This window comes from Neophocaena asiaeorientalis, unplaced genomic scaffold (genome assembly GCF_003031525.2).
Source record: "Neophocaena asiaeorientalis asiaeorientalis breed wild unplaced genomic scaffold, Neophocaena_asiaeorientalis_V1.1 scaffold263, whole genome shotgun sequence".
NCBI classification, from domain to species: domain Eukaryota; kingdom Metazoa; phylum Chordata; class Mammalia; order Artiodactyla; family Phocoenidae; genus Neophocaena; species Neophocaena asiaeorientalis.
The window spans coordinates 2334566-2346783 of NW_020175015.1; the positions used below are offsets into that span (position 1 = coordinate 2334566).

Sequence of the window (12218 nt, forward strand, 5' to 3'; positions counted from 1 at the left end):
CCCGGAGCATCGCGGCCCGACCCGATACTGGCTGGATCCCAGCGCTCCGTTCCTCGGCTCTGTGCCCGCCCGCCAGCCGGCCTGCCTGCCTCCCCTCGCGCTGCCGCTCCGGCTCCCGCTTCCTCCCTCTAGGCTGCCTGCTCCTCAGAGTGAGGGGGAGGGGAAGGAATCGGGGAGGAGCGGAAGGACAAATAAGACTGCTTGCGCACAGGCTGACTGAAGCGACCCTCCAGATGAGCCCCTCGGGAGCTCAGCGGGCAGAGCTGACCCCCATCCCCCCAGCACTCGCTGCAACACGCAAACTCTGAGTGTGGTCCACTCCACAGGCGTACAGTCGGGGTGGCGCACCCTCTGCATTCGGGCGGAAACGCCTCCTGCCCAAGGGACCCCAACATGGCAACCTCGGACCCACAAACTCTCGTACACAACACCGACACTCAGGTGAAAGCAGAAACACTCTCCCAGCCGAGAGACTCGCCTCCAGGGGGAGCGGTGCGCGCCGCAGACCAACCCAGGCGCTTGCAGCTCTCTGTCCCGCCCCTTCACCCCGCCCAGGCCACGCCTCTTATCAGGTCCTTCGCTGCGAATCCCGCTGTAACTGCGACCGGGTCCAGCCCCTGGCGCCCCCAAACGCCCCGCCCCTCCCACCTCTGCGGCCAGTCCTGCTCTGACTGTCCCCCACCCTCCCCAAGCCGCTCCAGGGGCCCCCACCCTTTGTGACCACGCCCCCACGTTTCCAGCCGCGCGCCTTGTACCCCGCCCCCTCCTTCTCCAGCTCTCTGGGGTACGCGGCTCTGGCGCCGTCTACCGGCCGGATTCGCCCATCCCCGTGGAGCCTTGGACGACTAAAGCTGCACCCGCCACAAAAAAAAAAAAAAAAAAACCCCGGAGAGTTGGGAAGACTTCACTTCCTTTACTTCCTTCTAGTCGTTAACTAGTCCCTTCAGGAGCCGTTTCAAACCTATTCCCTTCGCAAAGTGCACTGCCCTTCCTTCGACTTCACACACAAAAGGCGCTTTGACGGGAACGCCCTCGATTTACCACTGCGGAACCTACACTCCTACCTGACTCCCATCCGCCCTCCTGTCAGGCAAGGTGTGGGTGGCTTCTACTGCTTCACACCACCCTTGGAGGTAGATCTTATTGCCCCTTCTCTGTGGGTCATGAAGAAGAACTTTGACCAGTGTCAAAGTCAGGAAATGGCAGCTCCTGGTATGATTCAAATTCAGATTTCAGGAGCTTCAAACACCGTGCTTCTCCAGACAGCCTGTGCTGGTTCCATATCCCTGATGAGCCCCCAGCAGTATCCTCCTCCTCCCTGGGCCTGGGATCAGCCTCCCCAGGAACAGCGGACACTCATGTTACCCTTAGCCCAAGAGGACTGTGGCTGAGCCCCATTAGCTAGGAGGCCCTGGAAGCAGGAGGCCCCGATCCAGATGAACAGGCAGGGCTGGGCGTAGGGCAGGAAGGTAGACACTCAGGCATTGCCTGACTACCGCATGAGACACGGAGGACTCAGCGAGAACCCCAGGGCCCTGCTTGCTGCTTCCCTTGGGTTGTGGGAAGTAACTGTAGGGAGAAAACTCTTCCTCTTTGAGTTGAGACCAGCCTCCAATAAGTCCCTCAACTCAACCTTACCTCCTCTCTGTCTCAAAGGGGCCAGCGTATCGCTCACTCTTCAATGGGAAATTGATAGCAAGGAAGAAAGCTCTGTCTGGCCTATTGTCTCTCTGCCCTTTCCTTGCTGTGTGACCTTGGGTAAATACCTGCACTTCCCTCGGCCTCAGCTGCCTCATCTGAAAAGTATGGAGTGGGTTTAAGTTTCCCCAAGGGTGCCTCTCTCTGACTCTATTTGAAATCAGACTCTTGTCTCTTCTAGGTTGTTTTGGTATGGTGGGGGGGACCCTCATCCTGGAAGTCACTGCTCCCCTCCGATAATAATGATGGCCCTTGCCATCTGAAATTGGTAATTTTCCAAGCTCTGTCACACCTGGTCATTTTCTGTCTTCAGGTCACTTCTGGGATAGAGGATAGAGGTTTTTATTCCCAAATCACAGATGGGGAAGCTGGTGGAGAGGAGCAGAGACTCAGGTCACAGGCTCCCAAGCGTCCTGCAGCTTGGCCTTGAGGTGGGCTCCTTGGGGCATTTGGACCAGGAATCCCCTTGGTGGGGAGGGAGGGTGTTTAAGGAGCTATGCTGGGCCTCCACCCAATGGGAAGCTCACCCAATCAGAGATCGGCTTGGCTGCTCCCCGCACCAGCCCCTTCTGATTCAGGATGAGACAAAGTCATCTTCCAGGCACAGAGAGGGCCTGGGTGTTTTTAACCCTCAGAATATTCATCTAGAAGGGGTGTGGAAGCACTGGGTGCCAGGGCGGACAGCAACACTAAGGCGGGCCCAATGCAGGCACCCTCACAGATGTGACAGGTGGTCCTCAGCATGTTGCTCTTTCCCTTTGGGCCTCAGGCTCCTCACCTGTGAAAGGGGAATGAAAACAATAACCCATCTACCCAGTGAGTTGTGGTGACCCAGCAATATCAGGGCTGTAGAATCCCTTGGGGAAATGAAGATAGGAAGATTGTGATGGTCAGAGTCAAGGCCAATGATGGACCTCAGGCACTTACGAGGGAGAAAGATGAGGAGTAAGGGGACTCCAAGAAGCAATGAGCTCTGGACAGGAGCTGTCTTAGGGGGAGTCTGGCTCCTAACTCCGTTCCAAAGTCAAATAGAATTGACCCGAGATGGTCCCCTTTCCTGTATAATTAGGCCTCAAGTGCACAGAATTGGATTATTTGTAACCTTTTGTTCATGACACATTCTTACCAGTTATTTAATTGATTCCCATCAAAAAACAAAACAACTAGGGCCTTTACAATGTTCTATATCTCATTATATAGTTCTCCCACCACTCATTCTCCTGCTGCTATCCCGCCACCCACGGTTACCATCACCTCCTGTGTTCAGCATTCCCTTGCTTTCCTTTTTATATAGTTTTAGTGCATCTGTGTATTCCTTCAAAGTATATATTTTCATTCTAGTTATTTAAAACTTTATAAAAAGGGCATCTTGCTGTGTATAATTTTTTGGGATTTCTTTGTACTTAATATACTGCTAAGATTTATCCACTTTGCGTGTCGGTATAGTACATTCTGGCTGTGTGTTAACATTCCAATGTGTGAACATAGCACAGTGCATTCACCCACTCTCTCACGGACGGGCATTTGGGCGGTTCCAGCTGTTCGTGCCTGTGAACAGTGCAGCTCAGTGTTGTGCATGACTTCACGTGCACATGCGCAGAAGTGCTGGAGCAACAGCTATGCTGTTGTTCAACGTTGGAGAGGCATTGTCAAGCTGGGGTCGAATACCTCTTCTATGTTTTTTGATGATGTGTTTCCTTTCCTGTGAAGTGCCTGTTTGTGTCTCCTGCCCATTCTTCTCTTGGGTTATAATACTCTTTTGTACTTTATGAAAATTATGCCCTACCTTTTCCACACTCCATACCTCTGGGGGCATAGGGAGGGCTGGTAGTATTAACGTTATTTTACAGGTAAGGAAACAGAGGCTCAGAGAAGTGAAGGGGGCTTGTTCAAAGTCAGAGTCAGAAACAGCCCTTCTGCACTGAGGCCCAAAGACCTCAGCTAAGAAACCTTCTCTTCCCCTCAAGCTGGGTTAAGGCTCCCCTGGTCCTCAGCCTCTGTTGGTCCCTGACCATTCCAGGAGCTTTTTGTCTCCTTAGTGACACCTTCCTTGTCCCCTGGCCCTCTTTATGTTCTTCTGAGCTCTCCTGCCTGGTTGTAATGATCCAGATATGTATGTGTTTATTTCGTTATTGCCATCCTCCATCAGACTCGGAGCTCACTGAGGGCAGGGACCCAATGCTCAGCATGATGCTTGGCATACAGTAGGTGCTCAATAAATGTTGTTTGCTGGATGAACTGTTTCCTTGTCTGCACCCCCAGCCCTTGGATTCTTTCTGAGGGTTGGGCTGGGTCTGAGCTGGAGGGAGGAACCAGCAGCATCCTCGCTAGGACAGATCCAGTACCCCTGGGCTTTTCCTGCTTGGCATGGAAGTCTCCTGAGACAAACCCTGGTTCCTGACTCTCTGGCTCCCCCATCTTGGCCCTGCCCCTCTGACTCCCTGTCGTCAACTTCCAGCAGCCAACACTCACGGGTTTCCTGTCTTGGAAGCTCCTTCCCTGGGCCTGGCCTCCTTTGGAATCTTCCTCTCTCTCTTCTTCCCCACCCAGCATCTCCACTTCCTCCCCTCCAGCTGCTCCTTGACTCACCTACCTCCACTGCGCCATCATGCCACCATCATTCCAAAACCCCAGGCTTTGACCCTCTACCTCTCCGGCTCCTCCTCCTTCCCAGCGCCCTGATGCTAGAGTTCCCAGGACTCTATCCAGGCCCTCTCTTACTCTCTTCCTCAGGAAGCCCATCCACTCCCTCAGCTTCAAGCCAAAAGTGGGATGAGCACTCCCCAGGCTTTGCCACTCCTCTAAGAAGCCTTCCTGGTGTCTCCAGACCCTGTTGACTCCTAGCTCCTACTTAGGTGGAGGCCTCAGCCCTCCACACCAGGCTGGACCTTGTCCCCCTTCCAGTCCATGACACTGCCTGGCCTCCACCGAGGTCCACCATCTCAGTAGGCATACTGAGTAAAGGGATTAGTTCTGGCTGTGGGTAACAAAGGCCTGAAAAACTGGTGGCTTAAAAAAGGTAGACATTTATTTCTCTCTCATGCAAAAGTCTGGATTTAGGTGACCCCAAACTGGAATGGTCAGAAACGCAAGCTGCTTTTCATGTTCCAAGATGGTGCTCCAGCTGTGATGTCACAATGTAAGCAACAAGAAGGGAAGGGAGGCCAGACACCACCTGTCTCTTAAAGACATTCCCTCCTCCCATATTAAACTGCCTTAGGGCATTTGGCTTATATCCCATGGACCAGGAGTAATTTATCTGGCCATACCTAGCTGCAAGAGAGGCTAGGAAATGAAGTTTTCATCCTAGGAGACTCTGCCTAACTAAAAGAGAATTGACATTGTGGTTGGCACAACTTCCTAGGGGTCCCCAGTTACTAGGACTGGGTGGGGCAGGTGGGCACTTGGAAGTGAGGTGAAGAAAGGAAAGGGGAGGGAAGGGAGGGTGAAGCAGGGGAGGACCTAGTATTTGGGTTAGAGAAAGGCTGTGTGACCTTGGTAAGTCAGTTCCCACATCCTGGTCTCAGCTTCCCCATTATAAGGTATTATAAGGATTAAATGAGAAAATGAGTATACCACACGTTGCATGGTTCCCAGAATGCACAGAGCCCGGCCTATGGCCACTACTGTCCTTGTGGCTCCCCAGTGCTTCCCTGGCCGGCAGCCTTTTCCTCTCTAGCCCTGCTAACCCTTCAGTTTTATGTCAGGCCACAGCCCCGCCTATCCTTCCTCCGGCAGCCTCCATGCCTTTGTTTGTGCTGTTCCCTGCACCAGGGAACACCCTTACCCTTTTTTCTTCAGTGTAATTACATCTATCCTTTAAGACCCAGCTGCACCGCTCCTTCCCCCAGGAAGTCTTCCGCAACCCCTTTGGTCCCTCCTGCCCCTCACTGCACTCCACCCCTGTCTGTATCGTCTCTGTCCCCATGCCAGCAAGCAGACCTTCCCAGAGTAAGCCCCCCACCCCTGCCCTGCCCCTCCATCACTGAGAGTGCTCTGGGTTAAAGTGAGAAGGGAGAAGGGCGGTGGGGAAGAGGAAAAGAACAAAAGGAGGAGGAAGGGAAGGAGGAATTCAAGCCCCCCCAAATGGTGCTTGGAATCCCTCCCTGGTCCTGGCATGTAATAAATGATTTTTTCCTTCTTATAGGAACAGATGGGGCTCATGGATTATGGCTCTTATTCTCAAAAAAGTGTGCTGAATTTTTTTTTTCTTAAAAGACTAGCTGCCTCCTAGCTAAAGGAGGAAGAAAAACCCTTGCAATTTCCCCTGCTTAAAGCTCCTTGTTTAGAAACCTCCTATGCCTATTCCTAGAGACAGACCCTAGAGGAACTTGTGTGAGCAAAAGGCGAAACCATTATAACAGTAACATTCATTGCATGCCTACTATGTTCCAGGCGTTGTTCTAAGTGCTTTGCACATATTAGTTAATTTAATCCTCACAACAACTTTACAAAATAGGTACCATTATTACTCCCACTTTACAGTTATGGAAGTTAAGGTATGAAGAGGTTAAATAACTTCCCCAGAGTAACACAGCTAGAAATGATAGACCCAGGATACACACCCAGGTGAACTGGCTCTGGGGTCTGAACCCTTTATGCTATTCTGCCTTGCAAGGGAAGCTGGGAATGGAATTTATCTGCGGCCCACAATTTCCACTCTTGGAAAAGTAACCAAGGGGTCACAGTTCTTGGCATCCTGCTGGGACAGTCATCTGGGACTCGCTGCCACGCTCAGCCTGGGCTGTTAGCGGAGGCCCTCTGCCTTCTGCTCCCCCATCTCTTACTCCCCCGTGACAGGCAGCTGAAGAGCCTGGTCTCAGATGCAAGATGGGTAACACCTGGACTGCTTGGCACAGCATTGCACTATATGGGGACTAAGAACTAGTCTGTCTTCTGATGTCCCCACACATCTACCTCACTGTGACCCAAAGAATCAAACTGCCTTCTGTCCAAAGCTCTCCAGCAAGGACACTTTCAATGGATTCCCAAGATGGGCTGGGGCCTGGTTTTCCCCCTTCCTCTACCAGCTGCAAGCACACCTCAGACACTACTGTGGAGTTTAACTCCTGCAGAGCCCTCCTCTAAAGGTCCCCTTGGCTGAAGAGCCTTGGAGATTAGGCAGGGCTAAAAGAAAAATGCTGAAGAAGTTGTACAGTCCTTCCCCTCCCTGCCTTGTCCCTCTGCCCTTTCCTCTCTCCGCTCTAACCTTCTAAGGTGGAAGACTCCCTTTGCCATGGCTGGTTCTGCCAGTGCTGGGTCTGTGTGGCATACTAGCAGCCATGGGCTGGTCACATTGTTCCACAGGAGGAAAACTGAGATCTGGGAGGAGGGAATAAGGAATGGAGGAGTAGTGAGCGGGGGTGGGGCGGGAGTGTGTGGAGATGAGGACAAGGAGCAGAGAGGACCAAATGAATGAATGGAACACAGCACATCCCCCAGAGATCTCATATTCATCCCTCAAAACCCAGCTCAAATGGCCCTTCCCAGAAGCTCTCACTTACCCCTCCCATCTTCTCTTACTCCCTTTATTGGTGACTCCAAAGTATGCAGCATACTCCTCAGTTACAGTACATGTCATACTATATTTTTGTGAGCAGCTTAACTCTCTCCCCAACTCTCCATGGCTTCTTGAGACCTTCCGGAGAACCAGGCTCAGGCTTGTCTCTCTCTGTACCCACAGGGCCTGGTTCAGAAAAAGGGCTTAATAAATAGTTGCTGGTGAAGTTTTGGGGTCGGGGGGGGTCTCACTCTATGCCCAGCTGAGCTAAGCTCTAATTCTCTGCATGGTTTGGGGCTGGTGGAGCTTTTGATGCCCCAGCCACAGTGGCAAACACAATGGTTGCCCAGACCCCACGTGTCCTGCCCCAGTGGACTCAGCGACCCTGTCGCTGCCACTTAGCTGTGAGTTTCTGTAGCAGCTCATGTGGCCGCCGGCGGAACTTCTTCTGGGTAAAGTAGAAGAGGATGGGGTCCAGCACACTGTTGGCACTGGCGAAGGGCCGTGTGCCCTTGTAGGCAGCCGCGAAGGCCTCCAGCACAGGGCAGGGGAGGCCGGGCGTAGAGCGCACCGCCAGGTAGGCTGTTTTGGTGATGTGGAAAGGCAGGAAGCTGATGGCAAAGGCAGCTGCCACCACCACAGCCATGCGGGCTGCCTTGCTACGCCGCTCCTGGGCCACAGGCCCTGCTGGGCCATCCTGGCGGCACAGACGACGGGCCAGGCAGCAGTAGCAGGCCAGCAGGGCAACAAAGGGCAGCAGGAAGCCAATGACTGTGAGGGCCATGCCATAGGGCATGTAGTGGGTGGCCAGGGCAGGTGGGCTCAGGTCATAGCAGACCGTGCGGTTACGCTGGATGCCTGTGGCTGCAAAGAGGGCTGTGGGCAGGCACTGGGTCGTCACGGCCAGCCATACAGCCCCACACACTAGCCAGGCAGCCCGGCGGCCCCCACGCTTGTGCCAGGGGGCCAGAGGGTGGCAGATGCCTAGGTAACGCTGGAAGCTGATGCAGGTAAGAAAGAGGATGCTGCCGTGTAGGTTGGCGTAGAAGAGGAAGCGGACCAGGCGGCAGGCGAGGTCTCCGAAGGGCCAGTGGTCACCTTGGGCATAGTTGTAGATGAGCAGGGGCAGGGAGCAGGCATACAGCAGGTCCGCCAGGGCCAAGTTCAGGGTGTACACGGCCGTGCGGGTCAGGGCCCGGCGGGATGTGCAAATCTGGGCAATGACGCAGGCGTTCAGTGGCAGGCCGGCTGCCAGCACCACCGAGTACACGGGCGGCAGCAGTAGCCGCTTGAAGTTCTCTTGGTAGACGCAGGTGGTGGGCGGCAAGCCCAGGGCCTGGCCTGTGTCATTGTCCCATTCCATGGCTGTTCAACTGGACTTCCTACATTCAGAGATGCTGGGGAAGCAACATACAATCTGTCAGCGGCCACACTCATTGACCACCCAGTAGGCCCCTGTCCCTCTCTGGGCCTTGATCTCCCCACGTGAACCATCTCTGATACTCACCACCCCACGGAAGCCCTCCACAGCCCTCACTTTAAGGAAACCTGGAATACGATAAAGCTCAAGCTTGGGAGAAATCCAATCCACTTTCTTGCTATAATATTCACTTCCTACCAACCTTCTTGGTGAATTTCTATTCATCCTTCAAAACCCTAGTCAAATGTCTCCTCTGTAAGTGAAGACTGACAGACTTTGGTTTGAATCCCAACTCTGCTACTTACTAGCTGTGTGAACTTGAGCGAGTGATATGATGTACCTTATCTGAGTCTCAGTTTTCCCATCTGAAAAATGGGGGATTGATGTAGCCGCCTGTCAGGATGCCATGAGGTTGGAGGCACTAAATCATGCTATGCAGGGCTTCCCTGGGCTCCCTGGAGTTTGGAGATTGTGGTCATGGTGGGCCTGCTTGTCTACCTCTTCCCCACAGACTGTGAAGCTCCTGAGGAGAAGTGCCAGGTCTGGTGCCTCTCTGTGTCTGAGAGCCCAAAATTGGGGCCTAGGGCAGGGAAGGCCCTGGTAATTAATTAATCAGCATGAGTAGAATGTCCACACTTCTGAGCTAAGGACAGTGCCCACCTCCTCAGCCTGGACTCCACCTTCCAAAGCCATGGTCATTCTTTTGGCTGCAGTCTTCCTATCTGTAGAATGGGGGAAGGAGGTGATTTAGGAGTTCCCTAAATCCTTCCACGGGACTTTTGGCTACAAAGGCGTGTCTGGCTGAGCCACTAGGGCCACAGCGCCCCCTGGTGGCAAGAGTGAAAACCACTTCCCCCGAAGGCAAATGGCAGAGGGACCAACCGACTCCACAGCTACTTTACAGAGAGGGAAATCCAGGCACAGTGAGGGGCACTGACCGCTCAATCTTAGTGAGTTAGAAGCAGAGCCAGAACCAGAACCCAACTGACTAAGAGGAGGCAACTTAGTGTGACCCATGGACATGAAGTATAGAGGTTATAAATCTAGCTTCAGAGCTAGGTAGGCCAGGTTCAATGCTGGTTCCCCTACTTCTATGCTGTTCTACAAAGGGGAGGTTGCTTGCCTTTTCTGGGCCTGTGTCCTTATCAGTAAAACTGTCATATACCTGATATTCAGTAGGTGCTTAATAAATGCCATGCCATGCCATTGTATCCTACACCTTATCTGTCCACTCATCCCTTCAAGCTAGGTTTTGGGGGAGCCAGCAGCACAAATGCCTCAAGAGTTTCCCTGGTGGGATCAGTCTGACTTATTGATACTCACCTCCCAACTGGCATTTCCATATTTACTGGTGTCCAGAGAGAATTCACAACTTAAATCCAATGGTCCTGGAAGCCTTTGGGATAGTGAGTCAAATCACCCCCTCTCCCTATTTTACAGATGGGAAAAACTGAGGCCCAGAAAAAAACATGAAGTCCTGCAAATGCACTCAGAAGGTGACAGAGGGTTGAAGCTGAGTAATAAGGGCTCTGGTCTAGATGCCCATGTTCAAATCCCAGCTCTGCTACATGTAAGCTGTGCGGCCTTAGGCCCGTTACCGAACCCCTATGCTCGGCTTCCACACCTATAAAAGGGGATAATATAGTACCTGCCTCATAGGGTTGTTGTGAGGATCAGTGCCTAGCACAGGGTAAGGTGAGCTATTCGTTTTTTCTTTTTTTAAATTGGAGTATAGTTGATTTACAATGTTGTGTTAGTTTCAGGGGTACAGCAAAGCGAATCAGTTGTACATATACATATATCCACTCTTTTTTTAGATTCTATTCCCATATAGGCCATTACAGAGTATTGAGTAGAGTTCCCTGTGCTATACAGTAGGTTCTTATTAGTTATCTATTTTACATGTAGTAGTGTGTATATGTCAATCCCAATCTCCCAATTTATTCCTCCCGTACCCCTTACCCCCGGTACAAGGTGAGCTATTCTTAATGTGAATATACCTGCTAAATAAAGTTATGAGATTTTAAAAAGTTAATTAGAGCAAAACATAACTCCTCAAACTAATTTCTCCCAACTTAAGATTTGATTTTGATGAAAATAGTTTACCCAGATTCGGGGCAACTGCAAAATGATGATGTTTGGATTCTCTAGTCTGTAACCCACATGCTACAACACCTTTAATTATCAAAGATTCTTCCCGGGGCTACAGTCCATGTGCTAGGAGTGCTGGGCACCCAGCTAAGCAGTTAAGCATGAGGTAGAGGCCAGAGGAGGAGGCACAGCAGTCCTCCCATTGTCACCAAGAAGCCAAGATTAGTATAGGCAAGAGAAAGTTCATTCATCTCTTCATTTGTTTGTTCCAGCCATTCTTTCATTCATGCATTCATTCTTTGTTTTCACACGCCAAACATTTAATGGGTACTCACTACTTGCTCATTGCATGTGGCATAGTGTACAGATGTAGATGTATACATATACAGATATATGCATACACATACACATATTCATATACATATACATATGCTAGTCTGAGGGGGGAGACCAGTGTGAGCCACGGGATGGAAGAAACTTTTCAGAGGAGGATGAAAGATGGAGCAAGTCCCTGGTGGTTGAGGAAGATTTCCATGGATGGAGAGGGGTGTGAGGCCCCCGGGGGGGGGCCCAGGTGAGGAGGAAGAGGGCGCAGGCAGGGCCTGAGAGGAGAGCAGCGTGCTAGGACAGAAGGTTATGGTGAGGATGGAGAGCAGGTGGAAGGAACTGTGCTGCGCCCTGCCTCTTTGGGGAGGTCTGTCGCCCTTGGACACCACCCCGAGAGAGAGCCCTCTGCCTCAGGCGACTGCAGTATCCAGGTGTTTTCTGCCTCGCACTCCCTGGCGAGAGTGGCCCTCTGGGAAGGAGGCAGGGGCTGCTCTAGGGGATCCAGGCAAGCCTTCAGGTCTGCTCCAGGAAAGGTCACACTGGCTTCCTGATCCACTCGCCTTCTGAGGACCTAGGAGTGGTGAGCTGTTCTCCCACTTCCCGGCAAGAGCTGCTCCCAGGGAGGGCTCGTGTCATCCCTGCCTCTGGGCAGCAGCTGACACTCCTTCGAGTTCTCACACCTGTCACTCACTCTTGGGCCCTGTGCCCTGGACCAGCTCAGACCCCAGCCTCTTCCTGGGCTCCAGCTGCTCTGCCTGCGGTGGAGGGCTTTCTAGCAGGTGGCTCTGACTACATCCTTCCCTGTATCCCTCTGCCCTTTGAAGAAAAGCTCAAACTCTTGTCCTGACAGTGAAGCTCCCTGCCGAGCCCTCCAGCCTCATCTGAAGTACCCCAGATGAGGTACTTCACTCTGCCCCTTCCTCGCTTGCCACACTGTTCTCAAGACACACGGCCATTCATGGCCAGAGATCCAGACTTCCTCTCGGGTTTCCCCATTTTTGCTGTTCCCGTCACACAAAATGCCATTTAACCCATCTCTGTTTGTCAAAACCCTAAGTGTCCATCAAGCTCCAGATCTAATCTTACTTCTGTCTTTTCTGATCCCCCAGTTGGGTGGAGTCCCTTTCTCTCTGCCCACCTCCCAAATCTGCGGACCTCCTTTAGGTCAGCAGTGGTCCCAGC

General features: G+C 52.4%; 1 protein-coding gene across 4 annotated transcripts in view; it reads right to left on the reverse strand.

Moving 5' to 3' along the window:
• Positions 1 to 714: 714 nt before the first annotated feature.
• The window catches only part of P2RY6 (pyrimidinergic receptor P2Y6), a 17154-nt gene continuing 5650 nt past the window's right edge, over positions 715 to 12218 (reverse strand). For 2 of the 4 annotated variants that reach the window (XM_024761980.1, XM_024761979.1), the window contains exon 2: positions 4705 to 8595. In XM_024761980.1, coding sequence (XP_024617748.1) covers positions 7575 to 8561 — 987 coding nt within the window. In that variant the 5' untranslated portion in view covers positions 8562 to 8595 and the 3' untranslated portion in view covers positions 4705 to 7574. Of the gene's footprint in view, positions 2477 to 4704; positions 10376 to 12218 lie in introns of those variants that run through there. The other 2 variants (XR_003005565.1, XM_024761981.1) reach the window with 2 other exon arrangements.